The sequence below is a fragment of the Rhopalosiphum maidis genome, chromosome 2, assembly GCF_003676215.2.
Source record: "Rhopalosiphum maidis isolate BTI-1 chromosome 2, ASM367621v3, whole genome shotgun sequence".
Classification (NCBI taxonomy): Eukaryota; Metazoa; Arthropoda; class Insecta; order Hemiptera; family Aphididae; genus Rhopalosiphum; species Rhopalosiphum maidis.
In genome coordinates, this window is record NC_040878.1 from 65106104 (window position 1) to 65127326 (window position 21223).

Genomic DNA, 21223 nt, shown 5'->3' on the forward strand with positions numbered 1-21223 from the left:
CTCGTTATGTTTTATTGTAGGCTCATAACCCATAATGTTGTTGGAGTCTTCCCTTTAATAATAATAATAAAAAAAAAAAAAACACTAATGAGACGATAATAATACAAACTGTTTGATAGGTAGTCGTTATCGTTCACGTTACTATGCAAATCTAAGTCCTCAATTCAACTCACCGCTATTATATTCACAAGGTTGATGATGTCTTTAATGGTGCCTTTGTACGAGGTGGACACTAGACGAGTGATGTGGCTAGTCATTCGTATCCACGCAGTCACAAGTTTCAAATCCACGTGCACTTATTTAAATATCATATGCCCACCAATGACATGTTCTTGTGTGGTATAGTGCTTAGGTAGTTGGATAATATATGTTTCTCTATGATCTCATATTTAGTGTTACCTACATTTTGTATGATTGAGTGGCAGTAGGATTATAATAGTTATCAGTTCTAGACCATCCGGTTTATCTGCGTTAACCAATTTTGTTCCCATTTAGAACTTCTAAAATTATAGTACAATAATGGTATTATGATTTATGACAATAATTATATCAATCTAATCTATCAATGCTTTTTCCCACGGTGATTTTCGGGACTTCAATCAGTAACCTGATTCTCGCTACTCATACCGACCTGATAACATCAAGATTATAAACAACGACCTAAATGTGTACCATATCGTGTACCTATATTAGAACACTGGACAGCTATAGAGAGGACATGTATGGTATACGGTCGACTTTAAAAGTTTATCTATATAAATAAGTAAGTAATGACTGTATAATAGCGATTGGCGACAAAGAATGGATGTTGACAATCTGCCCAACTATTTGAACGAACCAGCGTATCAAATCATGTCTACATCGTTCTAATAACTACCTATAAATATAAAACGTATACATATTATATGGCATAATATACGCACATAGTGAAAGTTTTTTCGATGTTAATTTTATTAATATAGTTATATATTCAAATACGTAAATCAAGTGCAAGTGCATATACATAAAAAAAATACTAAAGATAATAAATAATATAACTATTAACTACCTATATAGGCTATATGTATAAACCTATTACCTATATATTATACATTTATTGCGAACTTCCTGTCTGCATAAATTTAAGATCAAGAATATTATTTTCTTTATATATATATATTGTTAATAAGATTGCAGTGAATACAATACCATAAAACAGTATAAATTTTATAATCTAAGTACTATGCATTTAAATTTGTACATGGACACGCGTGGATATATTATAAGATGTACATTCTAAAATAGTATTATTATATTGTATTCTTTTCGTGTACAGTTTTTCGAGCTTATAGAATTTACACCCATCACTTATTTATATCCACTGTAAATAAATAAATATATAGATACATTTTTACCTGTTAGGGGTGATGTGCGATGGGTGAATTAAAACGATTAATGCCTATATACTCTTTTATAGGTATAAAAAAGATTTAAAGCACAGATGCAGCTGCAGAGTTTGGCGAAGATATAAAATTGCATGTTATATATATATTAAACTATGGACGGGTCGCCGGAAATAATATTATAATATAAGTAAATAAGTTATGAAGCTTATCGTCGTAACGCGAGCCTGCGATCAAGTGATGGCGTCGATCCGGCAATATATAAACCGATTAAAAATGCCCTTTTAATAAACTGTGAGAACCGACAGACGTAGAGGCGCGTATTTCTCGATTACGTATGCCATGGCGTTTTGGGCGCGAATAATATTATAATGCGAGTTCCTTGTACACCAGTTTGACATCTGCTACGATTTACACACGTCGGTGCGGCGGCGCGCTGCTGGCCCGCGTGTTGGCTCGCTGATGTATTATTTAAAGCTCCAAAGCTCCTTCTCACCGCCCGTCCGCAATAGCCGATGACATCGCCGCCAACGACAATTTTAATCCGAAGCCCATAACCGGGATGATTTCGAGCTGTAGCGAAATGCGCCAACGCCCACGAGATATATCGATATATCTATTATATACTATGCATATAGTACCTACATAATATATAGCTGTACTACTGCAGTGAGGCGTGAACGTATAAAAAATCGCATGCAATTTTTTTTTCTGAACTTTTTAAAATTTATTTTTGCTTTAATGTATATCATTATGACATTATTTATTTATCATCAACTGAAGGACAGACGTGAGTTCAAAGTCAAAATATAGTGAGCCGTCACCGTCCGAATCCGCGTTATAAAAACATCATAATAATATTATATACACCTATTATATCTATGTAAAACAATATAGCCGCGTGTGCATCGTGCTGCAGCAATATTGTTTCATGTAAATATACGTACATGTATATTTCAATAGTTGCAGTTATGCAAATATTTCGTGGTGTTTTTTTTTAATACTTTCAACAAGGTATTAGTTTTTGTCTGTTTATTAAATTCGGCTGTATTTACACTACATATACAAATGTAATAGCTATATATGTATATTATATGTTTATGAGTGTACTATTGAATTTTATAGGTGTATACGCCGTATATACACGTATATAGGAACATCTGTAGTTATTTTCATATTTGCATAAATATTAAAACGATTAATTATTTATCATTTTTTTTTTTTTTTATTTATTCAGAAAAGTTATTTTATTTTGCCTCTTATAAGCTACAGGTCAGCAACAGATAAAATAATAGTTTTACTTTATTATCATTTTACCTGATGTATATAACTATTAAACTATATAATAATATTATGTAATTATAGAGTATCGGTATCAACACTGCTTTGAGTACAAATCTAGGATAATAGTTAAAAGATTAAAGTTATAGGTATATAATATATATTATAAAGTTATATTTAAGGTACTCTGCCACTATTCAAACATTCAATATCGGGCCCCTGTACTAAATGTTTGTTCGGGTCCTTTATAAAACTTTATAAAAATTACAAATAAATTTCAACAGGCCCACGGGCCCTTAAAATAGCCGGGCCACTGTACTCAAGGTCCATCAGCCCCCCTTGTGGAGGCCCTGCATACAGACTTCAAATATTGTGTAATATTATGATTTATTGATTTAATATTTAGTATTTATTCTACATTGTTTTTTTATTTAGTGTCCATGGATGTCCAGGGCTCAAAAGTTTTAGCAAATCTGCAAATGTATATATTTTTTTGTAAGTCATAGAATATCGAAATTAAGAATAAATTTGTTTCACATTTTCCTGATATCGTATAAGAAATTGTACTTTACTAACTTAGTTTTAAATATTATTTATAGGTATAGTTTCATTTTTATAATAATAAAGAAAATAAACAATATAACCAATAAAGACATAAAGTATACAAATGTGCAAACGAAAACATGTATTTTAAATTTCAAGTAATAATTGTACCTATGTTATCGGACAATTTATCCCATTAATTTCGAATAATTAGATTATTTTTAAAATATTCGTCAGACGTATTCCATAGATCTTATAATATCTATGTGCATTCTACTATAGCTTTAATCGTTTCGTCGTATTTATGTTATAGAGCTGGACAAATACTTATAGTTCCTAAATACTTACTACCATATTATATAAAATAAGTATGAATAAAATGATTAAAAAAATATTGTTGACAATTTTATTTTTCATATTAAATTTTACCAATTTATAGTGCTATTTTTTGCATTTATTTAGGTGTTTTTTAAATGATATATTAAGGCGCTAAAAATTTAACTTTTGTAATGCTATATTTTCCGAGCTCTAAAATTATGTCTAATACTTTAATGTAATATTGATGATGTCATTTGAAATAATAGACTATAGGAATAAAAATATGTCATAACGTATTACCGAAATAATCGAAAAGATAACAATTTTTATAAATTTAGTATACGAACCAATATGTATAGCAAATTATAACAGATTTATACTCTAAAAGTTCATACACCTACTTAAAATTTAAAAAAAAGTTATTTGATAAAACAAAAGTAGGTTGGTAATGAGAGTTGAAAATATCGTTTAGCACTTATAATAACATTGTTTATAATATATTATTTAATTTACTAAACATATGAAATCGGACAACGGTCGTATTGTGTATAAATGTACTGTAAATATTGTAAACTCCACACCTCGGCTATTGTACCTAAAATGCCTTGGTATATAATGTTACATACATGATGTGTGGCCAACGGTCTACAAAGAACAATGTACAATATAATATTATAGAAAAAATATGTGTATCGTGACGAACCTATTGAACACAACATGTACACTCGTATATGTTGCGAACAAACGGAATCGATCGAGTTTTAATTATGTTTATGTTCTCATCGTATTCACGATTCAGAGAATCGCAGTTCTGTTTTTTTTTTAACTTCATTCTATATGTGTCATTTTTTTTCCGATTCAACACAAAACGAACAACTAACATAGTTTGCACACACGTGTATTGTGTATATATAATGTAGGTAATATACAGAGTTTAATACTTGCCAAAAACAATTTGGGTCAAGTTTTATACAGACAAAAAAAATGTGTATGTAGATCGTAGGTATATCGTTATCCTTGATGCCTTGATGGTTTGTAGAGTGCAAATTTTATAATGCTATTAAATAGCTAGTGTAATTATTTATAAGTGAATACGAAAAAAATTTTTTTTTGGGCATTGAACCTACATGGCTACATGTGCAATTTACTTTTGGTGTTATCATTGAAACACTTCTGTTTTAATTAAATACATATATAACCACAGTTATTATTATTTTCAACAAAATTTAAATTTAAAAACGAATTGACTTACATTAAGTCGTTAATACATTTATATGAAAGAATATTGTACGCCTTTTAGACTTTATGCTTTTATAATTTATTTATATTATATAATATATAAATAAAATCAATTATATTATTTAACTCTATCTGTATTTTTAATATATTCAATATTGTGTATAAATCATTTATTATTTTCTAAAATTATTTGACTTGGTATAGTGTTTAAATTCTAAATAGTCTGCAGTGTATACGGTCTATGGTGAGCAACATTGTACAGTAATTACTGTTTTGTAGAATATATATATGTACATTGTATTTTATTATAATATATGACAGAAAATTTGAAAATTTGATACCACTCTAAAACGAAGTGAAAAACATTTAAGAGGTATTCAAGTTCAAGTGACTTTGTGCTACCCTTATCCGCCCTATCTTTAATAAGTGAATGGTTTTTTTCAATGCGGTTTACCCTCAATACATTCTACTTCCGGATACAAACGTAATCTATACACAATACACATTCTTTGAGTACATGAAATAGGTGAAATAGGCCTACTCAAAAATGTTTAATGAAATTAACCTATTAATAAATCATATATTCGTCTAATTATAATATTTTGAGAAATTCTCTATACTCTCGGAAAATAGAAAATAGACATGACATCAGACATGTATACATTGTATACTAGTAAATATAAATAATATTTATAGATTTAGATTTGATTAGTATTTAAAATAATATGTTTAAATTTTATTACTGATTTATCATCGAGTATAGCTATTAATTTGATTTATATCTATCTATTTCAATATTCAGAATAAAACCAACAATTTACTACATTTTTTTTTGATAAAAAAAGCAGAAAATCATTTTCCATATAATAAATTCACGATTTGTGTACAAGTTTACTTAAAATGTAACCATGTTGTGTCCAACAATTAATTTAAAACTAGCATTATCATTAAAATTGAAAAAGAGAATTAATCAATAAATAAATTAATAAAATATAATATTAACAAGTAATAAACAAAAACGGAAAAAGGGGTTTTGAATTTGATCTTTATAAACGTCAGAAACTCAGAAATAACTAATATTTTAAACTTTTAAACGTACCTATACGTCGAAACTGAGTAGAAAAATAGTCATACTTTATTCTAAAAATTCTGGTTTTGATATGTCCATTATAGTTTCTGTAGTTGGACCACTTATTTGTTTATAGTTTATCAATAAAGTGCACATTGAAGTGTGACGATTTGTGGGTTTGTGGGCGTGAAAAATGCGGTTATGGCAAGCTGTTATTATGTGCCGTTTTGCGAGTAGTTGAAATAGTATATAGAGGATTCAAGATGATATATACATACACACGTAAGTGTTATCTTAAAAGTCAAACGCGGAATAAAGTCGTTTTAAGAAGACTATCTAACGCAGTAGCGTAAAATAATCAATAAACGTATATAATATTATAATAATTATTATTTTCTTATAGGTATGTTGTAGACGTTGCAGTGGACAAACAACTAAACCATGATCATTATAATATTATAATATTTTTTTCTCTGTCATTGATTAAACTTTTTGTTCACTTTTATCTCCAATACAATTATATACAGTTATTGCAGGTATTGCATGTTGTTGTTTGATCTCTAATAGCGTTGTGTAATGGAGACATGTAATGGTTATTTTTACAAAATGTATTTCAGATTTTAATTGGTTTTACAATGACATGTCACACGTAATCATGTTGTATTGTTTTAACATATCTTTTCAGTCGACAATCGAAACATTCGAAACTTATTGCAGATTTTATAGTAATAACTAACAAATACAATAAACCGAACGTTTTGTGAATTTTCAATGGAATAACAACAAAAATAACTGAATAAGTATGCTATATTGACTGTACACGAATAAAAAAGCTAACTATAACTATAAAAACGAAATAGATCATATTATAAAAATCACATCACCATTTCACGTTAACATAATATTACAGGTTTGATTTTAAAACCTTTTTGATTTCTAGATCCGCTACTGACACACGCATTTCTACTTCAGATTATTAATAGTACATATTACGGTATATACAGTAGTTATATAGCAAAAAATACACGTCCAAATGTGCGCGAGTGTGTGTACCTAAGTATAACTATTTATAATAATATAATATATACGTGTAAGACACATAAAATATAACGCTTTTATCGGTCCACCCTCACCTCGTTCCTATTATATAGGTCCAGGAGAACCCAATCTCATATACCTATATATACAGTTATATACCTATAAATATTCGACCTATGGGCCGAATAATTAGTCTTTGATGTCGTTTGTCTACACAGAAGATGTATATCTTCCGATGACAGCACTTCACACCTTTAGATATATAATATAGTTAATGATGTAAACAGTTACGGGTTTATAATGACCACCCGGGGTAAGTCCGAACGTGTCCGGCTATTGTTTCCCCACCGTGCGCGCGTGTATATACCAGCAACACCGGTGCCCGCCCGTTTGTTATACAATTTTATATGGCTTATATAGTCGCGTAGTTGTTTAAAATAAAATTAAAAAAAAAAAAAAAAACAATTTAAATTAATACGCGCGACGCGTATATGCTATTATGTGTATACACATACGCGGCGGACCTTGTTCGGATCCGCGTGCACATAATATACAATATACTCACGCGTAATATATAATATAATATATACATATATATATAATATGTACACCGCAGAGTCGGAAAAAAAAAAGTACAATATAATAATAGTGTGTATAATATAATGAACGCGTATCATCGACAAAGAATGTCCCGGCCGCGGTGTAGCAGTGCAACATACCGCGGTATAAATCACTTGGTCGTACACAGCCCTGTGCATCGGCGATGGCGTCGTCGGTGTCGGCATCCCCCTTTCACGTCAATATAGGCCGAAAACGTCAAGGTAAACATTCGAATAAACAAGGGAAGAAAACCACATTTCGAGTTCCTTTTTTTTTTATTTTCCTCTTTAAAAAGGGACCGTAAGCGAGTCGCTCATAGAACGGTGTACCGACATACATATACATATATGTACGTCATAAGATAATATAGGTACAGCTAGGTCGCGGTATACCTGCGTAATATGTGCACCTATACGTATTTTTTTTTTTCAAAATCAATTCTTTATTGTGGTTTGATTTCATTGTCTACACAATATGTCTGCGTGTTTTGCGCCTCGTCATCCGACCGCCGTCGCAAGAGATGTTTATCGCGCGTATGATATTATAACCGCTGTCGCCTTGTCGCGTACACACAATATTACGATCTAACATGTTCTCAACAAACAGATGAGTATACGTATAATAATACACCCCTGCAAACGTAACGGAAAGACAGTCCACCTCGTCGGAGCGCCCACACGCGGAGAAGGCTCCTAATATATGTTCCTCTTACATTATTGTAGGTACAGTGTATATTTTTATTTGACATTTCGCAGCGCCGTACGTACCTATATATATTATAATATTGTTGTTGACTATAGTCTCTTCGCACCTGCGGCGGGTACACCGGGGTGTACACAAGGGATGCGATGTACTTAGATAACACGAGGTTTTCGATGACCGTGTAGTCGACTTCTCGCGGTTAAATACCTCGACTCACATATATATATATGTATACTTATATAATATATAATACATACTTGTATTATACAACTTTAAATGCGCATGGTATATAACATACAACACGCCCACGCCCACCCAAACGCTATTCATGATATAAATATAATCATAATATGTGTGCCATGTCAAACAACAGACTGACCGGCGCTAAACGCGTAGCTCTCTTTCCCTACCCGTATATAGTATACCTACATCTGCTATATATAATATATTATGTGTACACGCACATGACGTACGAACGTTGTATGGAATCAATATGTATACATTGTTAAGCGTATTTATAAATCGAAATGAAAAGAATTTCACGCTCACAGTAAATCGACGCGTGCAGTAGTAGATATAAGGTAGGTACAATATAAAGATTACCCACACGCGCGATATAATGGCTACGATCTTTTTAGCGCGAGTAGTTTTTCCGTCGGCCTTTGTCTATATTTTTATCTTGAAGCTTGAATATATACTTATCTACGCTGCCACCTGATCGCGGAATTCGATTTTTCTGCAAAATTCACTCCACGAACGGTTAAAATAACGTATCAAGTGTATGATACGGGCATTGTACTTGTATACATACGCGATACGCATGTGATCGCTTACTCGTTTCAAATTTTGAAAACAAAAATAAACTCAAAAATTGAAATGCAATCGAAACCGGTTCACGTGCGCTGTATAGATATTAACCGGTTGAAAGATCGAAATAAAACAGTGCATAATAAATTAGATGATGAAAAAAACCACAACGTCTAGACTGTCATTGATGAATGAGCGAGAGTTTTTCGATTCTTTCACAAATAATTGTACAAAATATACCTTATATACGTATATCGTACATGTCTATGTAGGATACACCATGGTATTTGCTTATACGAAATTCGTCGGTAACTACAGAAATAGTGCATTTTACAAATACGCCAAATTATATTATTTCTATTATTATACATGCTCACGTTTTTAAAATTAATCCTATTGACTGTGTCGAACATTCAGAAAACAAATAATAAGATAAAAACATATATTTAGTTTTGTAGGGAATGAATTTGGTATAATCAAAAAACGAAAGATATTTATTTTAAATAAAAATACTAAAATACGTATTATGTGAAAAATATAATACACAGTTTTACACGTCATGTTTATTATATTTTAAAAGTAGAACATTGTATTACTTAAATTAACGATAGTTTAACGATAATTTGTTAAAATTATATAGTCAATATAGTAATTTGGGATTAATTATATAAAAATGCATACTACTTCTTATTTAATTTCACGCGTATAATTTAGAACATGTATTCTATATTTACCTTTATTTTAGACATTATTTTGTATTTTTTCACTGGTAACCTATTTTGTAGGTATTTAAAAATACTATGTATTAGGTTTATGAAATTATAATATGTCTGTTTTATCAATTTTTTTTTTTAAATAACATTAACAAAAATATTTTTAAATCCATATGAATGAAACATGGGATTTATATTGTGTATTAAAAAAGTAAAAAATATTTGCGAAATTAAGAAAATAATTAATAAAAAAAATATGATTAAATATTATGTGACATTAAAACACAAATATACTATATTTCGTGGTGTTAAAATAACCAAATCATACTTAGGTTTTTAAACTAAAAAAAAAAGAAAATTATAACTGTCCAAAAATAGTTTACGCCGCAACTATATAGGTATATTATAAATTTCTATAATGCCTTTAATACAGAACAGGCTGATAAAATATTTCTTTTTTATTTTAAAATAAATTTATATCAAAATCCAATATATGTAACCTCGACTTTGAGAATATGTGCCTGTATATATATAATATAAAACTGGTTTTACAATTTACCAGGAAATTTTTTTTCATCACATTGCCATTTTAGCGGTTGATTCAAGTTAATAGTGTCGATTGTCGTGCAGACTACAGAAGAACTTAAAAATACAACGATGATGATTATGTTTTTCATTTATTTATATGATCGATATTTTTTTCACTGTTTATATTCATTATTTTATGTTTTTAACTTTTAAGGCATTGAGACGGAAGTAAAACAAACGGCATTTTATTGGATAAGACGTTTGAAAAAATAGTATGATGAACACAATATAATTTCAAGTGTTGGTAAAATATATTTAACCACAACTTACAAGAGAAACCTTTACCATTTTAATTTATAGCTATCATAGTAATATAAACTGAGTGATTCTTTTATTGGACAACGCTTATTTTTTCAAAATCTATTAATGTTTTTGAAAATATAATCTTTACCTACGATACATAATTACTAGTCAAAATAAAACAAGACTTTTTTAAAACTATATATTTTTAATATTTTTTATCGTTATACATTTTTAAGATATTTACTTTTTTGAATGACAAAATATATTTTTAATTTCATATTCTGAAACAGAATATTTTTTAAAATTATTTCGGTACATACAAATCAAAATTCTGATGAATAGTTTATGAGTTAGGTATAAGTATTTAAAGTTTATGTAAGTGGAGTAGTAACAGACCAACATTATGCGGGGTATCCCTGTAAGTCTGTAACACTGTAACACTCCACTCCACTGACCTAAACTTTAAATGTTTATTACTCATAAACTGCTCGTCATAACGAACACAATATAACAATAAAATAAATTTTAAAATGTTATATTATTTCTATAGGAATTTATGTAAAAATAATATCAAAAACTTTAATAGATTTTGAAATAACGAGTGTTGTTCGATAAAAGAATCAACCTGTATTATTATTTAAGCATCATACTTATATATAACGTTTAAACGTATGCGTACTTGCGTATTTATCTAATTAACAGTCTTTTTAAAGTACCTAATAATGAAAATGTCTTAAACATAAATCTATCATTATCCCATTCAATTTTTATACTTATGAAAATAATATTTTGCGATCTGAAATCTTATTGAGATTTGCTTAAAAATTCTATTTTACATTTTTAAATTTTTTTCATATTTTCAATCTACCTATATTTTTAATTTTATATGTACCTATTATTATTTTTTATGTAAACCTGTATTAACTTCAAACGCTAATAGTGCCAATACCATACTAAAAATAGTATAGAATTCGTACGTATCCAATAAGTACGATGAGTACCTACATAGACGTTTTTCAAAATCGTAAAGCAAATATTAGTATGTATAGTTATATAAAATGTTTTTTATTTAAAAACGCAAAATTCATTGACGCAATATTTGTGATATACGAGGCAACGACGACAGGCTGTGGCTGGATTAGCTCGAAAAATCACCTCGATAAACGGACGGATGCTTCGTACAGGTCGTCAAATATGTACAGGTAGCTACTTCGATGTATAGTAGCGGATTTGTATAACATAATAATATTGCAGCGTATTGTTTACCCGGTTTCTGGCGATGTAAACGACGTCCGCTTGGCTGTCACGTTGCCGGCGCTCACGCGTATCTCGACCTCGCCGTCCGGCAGCACGTCGGCGGACACGGTGTCCGCGAGGGCGACCGACATCGACGACACGGCCACCACGACGGCGACCACGACGGCGACTGCGACTGCGACGGGTCTGCGGCTCATGCCATCCGGTTGCGCGGCGGACGCGGACACTTTGACTCCAGAACGGCGGGCCGACGGTCGTGGCGCGGACGGATCCTCTCGGGGAAGCGAAAAAGCGGCCACCGCGACGGAAACCGGAAACGTCCCGCGATCACTGTGACGTCGAACAATAACTGTTATTGTACTATTATTATGTTATGTTATTTGCGATTTGAAGAGAGAAAGATTGGAGAGAGAGAGAGAGAGAGACGATCGAGTCGCGTGATATTGCGGTGAAAAATTATCGCGACGACGGAACGATCTTGACGGTAAAACGCGCGCGCGGCGATTGTGCGCTCGGACACACGTGCGTATAGCGAATGGTTCGTGCGTCGACCGGCCAACTAACGGCGGTGCCGGTGGTGCTGCGCGAACCGAAACCGCCACTCCTGATGTCACTCTTCTAGTCGACGGCGGCGGCGGCGGCGGCACATACAAGACGTCCCGGCAGACACGCCTACCACCACGCGCCGTTTCTGTACGAGTATATATATACATATAATAATTATAAATTATAATATTATGTTTATACCACGCTGTGTACTATGATATCGCTTCACTATTATTATTGTTATAATTGTATTTGTTGTGTACATGACATATCGTCACTACTGCAGTCAGACCGACCACTATTCGCTACTGTGACCGATGCTCGTTGCCGAGTGGCACGAAAATAAATTGCACCGGTCAGTAGGGCAACCAGAGATTTCCCGGGGTCGGGTGGTCTATAATATACTCGTATATATTTATATGTATTTTTATTCAATACCCATGTGTGTGTGTGTGTGTGTGTGTAGAATAGAATGTCTACCTATGTATTATTTTTATTAAATATACACACCCAGCCAAAGCGCGCTCCCTCCTTCCGGGAGGTTGTGCTAACGCACAAGTGACGCCAGATAAAATTTCAAATTATAGGAACTTACAATACACAGAGAAATGTTACATTGTTAAATTAATACTATATAATTTATACTGAAATAATATTAGGTATATTACAGGGCTCGGAACCGCGAAATTAAAAATACCGGTTTTTAAACCGGAACCCTTTTTCGTTTTTCATCGGAACCTGTAATCCGGAATACCGGTACTTACCCAGATCGGTATTAGAGAATTTTTGGGTTCCAATATTATTAGTCTAGTTTATTTATTTAAGTACCGGAGGTACCCAATAAATAATAATTGCTTCATTGAATGTATACATGGATTTAATTTTCTATTCCTATCGTCTACAAACTTCCAGAAACCGATAAAACGCACGAACATGGAATTTAATATATAAATACATAGTTATTTACCCATTGCCGTTGGTCATTGACTAATATTTGCTATTAAAAACCAAACAAAAATGTACTTGAATTTCTTTACCCCATACTAAGACAACTATAATGTTGAAGTTTAAAATAATATTAAGTTTTTAATTACTTGAATTTTTTTTACCTTTTGAAAAAATATATATCTTTATTACATCTATAAATACTGGTGTTTTCCGGAACCGGAACCTTTAATATATTATTTTATTATTAACAAAAACTATTCGAGGGCATAAAATATGCGTATGAAAACAATTTTTTATAATTAGATCACTGCAGATTACAATGATGTTTCGTATTTCTACAGTGGCAGCATATAAGTACTTAATTGCATGTTGCGTAATCGTAATACATCAGTCGGAAGTTTCCGTATGTATAATATGATATTCAACGGCATGTCTGCAGTCACACCGGTAGACGTCATCGTCAAGACGATAACATTTTTTTTTATGCAGATACCTATTACATTACAATAATAATATTCACACTTTTAAATAAGCTATGTAGACGCTTATTTATACTTTCATTGTTTTTGTTTAATATTTATAAGCGTATTTTTATCGTCAATTTTTTTTATTGCACTACTAGGTACGTGATATATATATAATATATTTAACGATAATAAAATATTTTTTTAACCCTTCTGCAGCCGCTATCGTATTCTTGGCCTTGATCGGTACAACGCATTTATACTTCTACTATAAAACTAATATATAAATAACATTTTATTATTATTACACGTTTATACATAACTATGTGTGATTTTTACTGATATAGTGATCATTTAATTAGTCTTAGTTTTATAGAAAATGTATACCACATTAGGGGTTGTAACATAATGTCACTTATCTAATATATATATATATATATCTGCAGATATCAGAAGTGAACTGAAAAAGTAGAGTAACTATAAAGTCTATTGACTATCACTATCAAATATATTATTTTGGCATCAAAACAGTTATAGTAGGCTTATGCCTTGATATTTTCACGCAGAATAATTACATAAACATAATAAAAAATATATATTAATAGCACTAATAGGTAAGTATAACATAAATAACGACTGTATGGTTTAACGTTCATTACATGTTTCGTACGTTTGTATAGAAGGCAGGTGGTGTATACATAATACATATATATATATACGTAGAAGAGAGGCTCGGGGGCGTATATTTCCAACGTAGAATAATAACCTCCCTAGTCCCTGCCTCCCTTTAAAGCGATTGGCCACAGGTCGACCCACTTAAGTTAAAATAGTTTTGGCGCCACAATATTTTATTTTACAATTTTCAAAATATTTCAACGAATTTCTTTTAAATTCAGTCTGATAAAGTTAAATAAATATATATATGTATATATATATATATATATATAATACCTACTAAAAATTAATGTATCAAAAATAATAATAGTAATAAATTTAGTTAGGTATTATGTAAGATTTACAATTTTATATTGTAAGTATTAAATTAAATTATTTTATTTTGTTCTATATCTAATATTTAATGCATGGAAGTAGTCAAGTAGTGTTATGCCTAGTGAGTACTGCATAGAATATTTATTTTGCATTTATTAAAAAAATATCTTCTCGGATTCTTAGCATTGGCTGAATAATCTTAAATTGTGAAATCTCCATTGTGGCGTATTAGTCATGTTATAGCTTAACCTATTCATTCCATTGAAAAATACATATATGTATTAGTCATATTAATATTAATATACCATTGATTTTATAATATTATTTATTTAGAATTCAATATTATTATGCATTTAAAATTTGAGTTAGTTGTTTCATTTATAAAAGATTAATTAATGTTAAATATTTATATAAGAACTAATTGTAAAAATTGCAGTAACATTAGTATACCTAAATATATTTCAATTGCAATACATACATTTAAAAACATGAACATCCACCAGTATTATAAGTATATAATACATTTAAATCGAACATAATATATATACATTTCCTCAGCTCATTCTCATCACTGAGATTTTTAAAAATTGTTTTTATAAATATTTAGTATGAAATCTGTATGAATATTTTTATGATGAAAACTAGAATTTTTACGAATTTATTTTCAAATTAATTCACGGAATAGTATACGTAGCATGAGGGTGCTATAGAAATGTTTCACAAATTGTCCTACAAAAAATAAATAACTTTTTCATGAAAAGTAGGTATGGTACCTAATTTCTATGAATTTTTATAACTCAAAAAATTTAGCAAAATGCCTTCCAACAAAACAACTTTTTTAAAAACATTTGCATTTCTCTGACCTCCTAAAAACTAAAAAATAACTTTTTACCCATTTTTCTTATGAAAATATATATTATCTACAACTTAAGAAAAACTTAGTATTATATTTTAAATGATGTTCTAATCATATTGAAGTTACTATAATTATAATGTATATTATGTGTGTAAATGTATAATGTATAAAAAAAAATACATAATAATACATTTTGAATTATTACACATAGTGAATACGGTACTTACTACTACGCATTACCATTGATTTTATTAAATCATTATTGAAATTATAATATAATAGTTTACGATGTAATTATAACTTTTCAAAAAATAATATGACTATAGGCCATTACAACAGCTTAGAAGAAAACAATGTTTCCATATCCATAAAGTGTTTAAATCTTTTTTATTAAATTATCAATATACATTACATATATATTAACGGTGTGTCGGTGTACCACACACGTTAACAGCTAAATTCCATAAATAATATAAATACAAATATTTTTATGTCGATAAATATAATATTTTTTACACAATAATGTTAATTTCACTGTGACGACTAACCAATAAATCGCAATATTATTACCGCTAACATTGACGCTTATTAGGAGTTGTAGTACCTATATTTGTAGTCTTGTAGAGCCTATTTGTAGTAGTATACGATGTATTAGTGCTGTAAAAAACGATCGTATAACTTTAAGGCTTAAAATATAATTGTAATGTGTATTTGTTGAACTATGCCAATTTAAAAGTTGCCAACAAGTTAAAAGGCATTATGTAAAATTTAAAAACATAGCACATTGTATACGTAAATACAAGTAATAAGTCATAAAACATGGCTTTCGTTATATGCGTTATTTACTAAATTTTATAAAAAAAATATTCAATCATAAATTATACTGGTAGGTACATTAAGACAATAATGATTATTATATTCGTGTTTACATGATACATTAATTTGTATTGGAGCAGTATAATATATTATATGTATTTTGTATGTTCACATCATTGAATTCATTTTTTTTTTAACGTAAACACCATAATCATCATTTTTCAATAATTTATCATTACGTGTATATTATATTTCTTGAGTTCCAACGCAAGCATTTAATTCATTAGAAAAATTGATATTTATATTTTATGACGTCAAATGCCTCAAATAAACAGACCGAAACAACATATGTTATAGACTACGACTACGCACGCGCTACATATTTGAATGTCATGTTGTCATGCGTCATGCAGAACACGTAAGTGTATAAAAGTAATTGGTAATCTCGACAAAAAAATAGAATGGTTATAAAATGATTCGTTTGGGTTTTACTTTAGAGTTTAGAAGCATTTAGGTAAATAATTTACCTGGAAACATATTTCGTACCTTTGCATAATGTGTACGATAAACGATTTGCCATTTGTGCTCAGTATTATATTTATCTTGGGGTGTGGGGAATAATATACATTTTCAACAAATCCATCCATTGTCTGATTGTTAGGGAAATTAAATCCTCAGTATATACAATATTCCAGGAAGTATTATAATATGTTTTGTATTTGAAATTTATTGTTTAGATGCAAAATTATACCTACTCTTCATAATGTTTTAATGTTTTAAACATAGATAGAAACATATTCATTATTTAAAATCTAATAAATGTATTTTTAATATATAGGTACTGCAAACTCGTCACAACATTACAACACTATTGTATGTTAATATTTTAACCACATATTGCTTGTTTAAACCAGTAAATCGTAATTCAATGTCAGCTGATTGCTGGCGTGTAGGTATACTCATAATATTATTCCTTTTATAGCAACATTATTTTAAAATAATTCACAAAATGTGACGATTTAATGTAATTAAAATAATTAAATATAATTATACATTGAAAAATACATAAAATGAATTGTAAGAATAATTTATTTGTCTAATCGAATTAAACATAAATACAAAAATTTACAAAAAAAGTTTTATAATTTAAGATACAGTGCAGAACCTCGAAAAGTCAAAATTTAAGGGAAACGAAATTTTCTTTGATTTTTGAGATTTCAACTTAGAAATAATTTAAAATGCGTTTATTTAGGAACTATACGTATAATAATAACATATAATATAATTTAATTTATTAAATTTGTACTTTTGTTTAATAAATATGAATGTATAGGTACATTCAGGATAATTAATTTTTAATTTTAAATAGATTGACGTGCGATCAAATTTGAAGGCAAGAATATCATACTGAGTGTCACATTCAGTTTTTTTATGATTTAATTTTTATGAACGAGTATTTAAAATTTGTAAAAATTTCAATTTTAAAATTTTGAATGCTCAACAATGGCGTAGCCATGGGGGGCAGTGGGCCATACCCCCATCGTCTGTATCAGCTTCATATAAAAAAATTAAAAATAAATCAATTAAAAATATCAGTGATATAGTTATATATAAATATAGGTACATAAATATACTTAAATTTCAAAAATTTAAGTAAAAGTATTACGCAGATTATATATTACATTTCGTTTTCTGCAGTCGTGGCGCAAATAACCACAATTAATTTTTATATTTGGCGCAAACTACATACGCATCTATACTTTTATTGGTGGTGCAAAGTACCATCTCCTCCATTGATTAATAGCTGATATGTATTATAGCTTACTTATCCCTTGATCACCTTGATAACCGTGGCCAGCAAACTCTAGTTAAAAGCAAAAGGACTTCTAATCAATTTTATGTATTAGGTCTATTGAAAACATTTTTAATACCTTAATTTTTCTTTCTTTTGCATCTACTCGATCCCACTTAAACTGTGGTCCATAAATCGTCTTTAGAATTTTCCTCTAAAATATTAGGTTTTAGTTTATTGCCCTTCGTTTTGGCCCTGCAAGTCTCACGCAGACATGTATACAATAGGGCGTATATAAGCTATATTTACGTATATAAAGCTTCCTTTTCTCTTGATATGGTAACCTTATTGGATACCATCATACTTCTCATATGGTATATTATATATATATACTTATATTCATTTGTTTTTTTTTCTAGTCTCAGCCTCACTTCATTGTACATGTTATTTTTTGATTTATACGTACCTATTAACTCTCAAAATATTTAATATTTTCAACTTGTTCAAATAAGTTTTGTTCAATTTTGAAGTTTTAGGCAAGTGCGTCCCTGAGAAGGAATGGGGGTATCACCCCTTCCATAAATTGTGTGATGTTCTGTTTTTGTTTTACAAAATATCTATAATTCTTTTGTTCGAAATTTTTAATATTGATATAACATCAATTATTAAATTGTTTTATTTCACCTATCCATCTAGAATTATAACAATGTTATCAGTATCAGCTAACAATACATATCGTTCCGATTATGCCGTATTGTTTTGAATTTCTCTTATTACTTTTTCCTAGGCTAAGTTAAATTAAATAGGGACTATGGGATAGTACTTCTTCTTATTGGCCTTTGCTTCAAACGCTTTCTTTAAAGTGCATAACATAGAATAAACTACATTACTTAAAGACACTGTGGTTAAGATTTAAGTCCATTCTTAACCAGTACTGTCTATAAGTAATGAAATTTATTCTATGTTATGCGCTTTAAAGAAAGTGTTCGAATTAAATTTTCTATACTCGTCTTTCAAGTTTGCGATATATACGTATCATAACTCATAAGCGTGTTTGAATCGATAAATATCATATATACGTCTTTGTCATAGTCTTATTATTTTCAAAGGTGGAAATTTCAAATACTTACATACGGTCAGTGGCGTAGCCAAGGAGGGAGGGGGCTAAAGGGACTATAGCCCACCCCCATTGGCTGTATTTTTTTATATTGATTTGAAATATTTAAATTTAAATTTGTAAATTGTCTTATAAATTTTAATTATTTAAAATAGTAAATACGTTTGGCGATTGTAAACTGCGCTTTATCGTATATAATCAACGTTAATATGTTATCAGTATTTTTGTTTTGTTGTTGTTTTTGATTTTCAATAACTCAAGTTAAATGTATTTACCCCCCCCCCCATAAAAAATTCCTGGCTACGCCTCTGCATATGGTTATTTATTTTTGAATTACAACAAAATAGAAAAATGGTAATTTTTTTATAAGAAATTGTTATTTTACACATAAACCTTATACTAGTATAAGGTCTATCATTTTACTTGAGATCTAATATAAAATTTCCTAAAAAATTAAACTTCACACTCATAAAAAATTCTTGTGGAATTTTGTTAATTTTTTTTTAATTCCACAAATAACTTATGAGGAACCTTAACCTTGTATTACATTTTCAAGTTTTTAACCGAGCCAAAATATTTTTATCTACATTGATGTAGAAAAAATTTAATTGTCTATAAATAAGCAGCTCTAAAAGAGTCAAAATGTTTTTAAAATTATACAATAAACAGAAAATAATTTAAAAATTGGCTGAAAAATTCAAAGTATATAGGTATAGTTATTCAAGCTATTGAATTACATAAAATAAGAAAATAAATTTAGTTAAAATATAATTGTGCGTAAAATATTCCGTTTTTTCTATTATTTTAAAAAGTAGTGAGAATTTTTAATCTTGACCTTCAAAAGTACCAACTTGATACATTTTATTTCAGAAAAGATATTTTAAGTTGAAAATCAAAGCATTTTTCTTCTGTGAATCATGTATATACTACCTACACATCGAAATTTTCAATTATCAATAAATACTCATAACTCAAAAAAATCTTACTTACCTATTATTGTGTAAAAAATGTTAATATAAAATCTATAGATAATACATATATTATCACATAATATCTTTGATATTAAAATTTACTACCTATTTATAGTCAAATTTTCATGTACCTATACAGTATAGGCTATACCTATCTTGTTTTTATTTGATTAATTTCTGAGTTACCAAAAAACTTATTTGGAACCTTGTTTTATATTTTTAATCTTAGGTACTAATGAATATTAAAAGTTTTATTAATTTTCATCTACAAAATAATTTTTAAATGTCCACAATTTAGATGAAATTTGTCAAATTATAAAAATATGAACTTTTATTTCTTACTCAAAAATTCAAAATATTTTAAAAAACTTTTTTCTTCTATAATTTCATTTTATCCCTCAATGTTTTGTCGTTTTCTCAATTATTTTGAAAAATACTGGAAATTTTCAATTTTGACCTTCCTAAATCAGTACCAACCATATACAATTTGCTAACAGAAACCACTTTCATAGTTGAAGATTGAAGCATATTTACAGCTTTAAAAAATTACAATTGCATATGTCGCGCATATAACAATACAACATTGTATATCCAATACATCTATCGCTCCATTAAAATTTCAAATTCAATAATGATACAAAGTACATACCTATTTAATTTTTTTTTGAGTGATTTAGTTTTTCCACCATTAATTGAATAGCCAAACAGTATTATAATGTTCCTAACAACTTTAAATAACTCACAATACCTTTTTTTATACAGATTTTGCTCTTTTGCCATCATAGTCATCATCAGTCAATTGGCTATTTGAAGTTATCTACCATTTGCATTCAACGTCTTGGCTACTTTCACAATCTCCATTTTATCCATATTTTTACAATATTATTCAGACTTTGTGTCAAACCAAAAATATTATTCTTTACTAGCTTTAGATCAGTACTTC

At 29.3% G+C, this 21223-nt stretch overlaps 1 protein-coding gene across 2 annotated transcripts in view; it reads right to left on the reverse strand.

Annotated features, from left to right (window-relative positions):
• Positions 1-12321, reverse strand: part of LOC113551652 — a 44585-nt gene extending 32264 nt beyond the window's left edge. The window contains exon 1 of one of the 2 annotated variants that reach the window (XM_026954024.1): positions 11790-12321. In XM_026954024.1, coding sequence (XP_026809825.1) covers positions 11790-11977 — 188 coding nt within the window. In that variant the 5' untranslated portion in view covers positions 11978-12321. Of the gene's footprint in view, positions 1-11678 lie in introns of both variants that reach the window. The other variant, XM_026954025.1, reaches the window with a different exon arrangement.
• Between the last annotated feature and the right edge of the window lie 8902 nt (positions 12322-21223).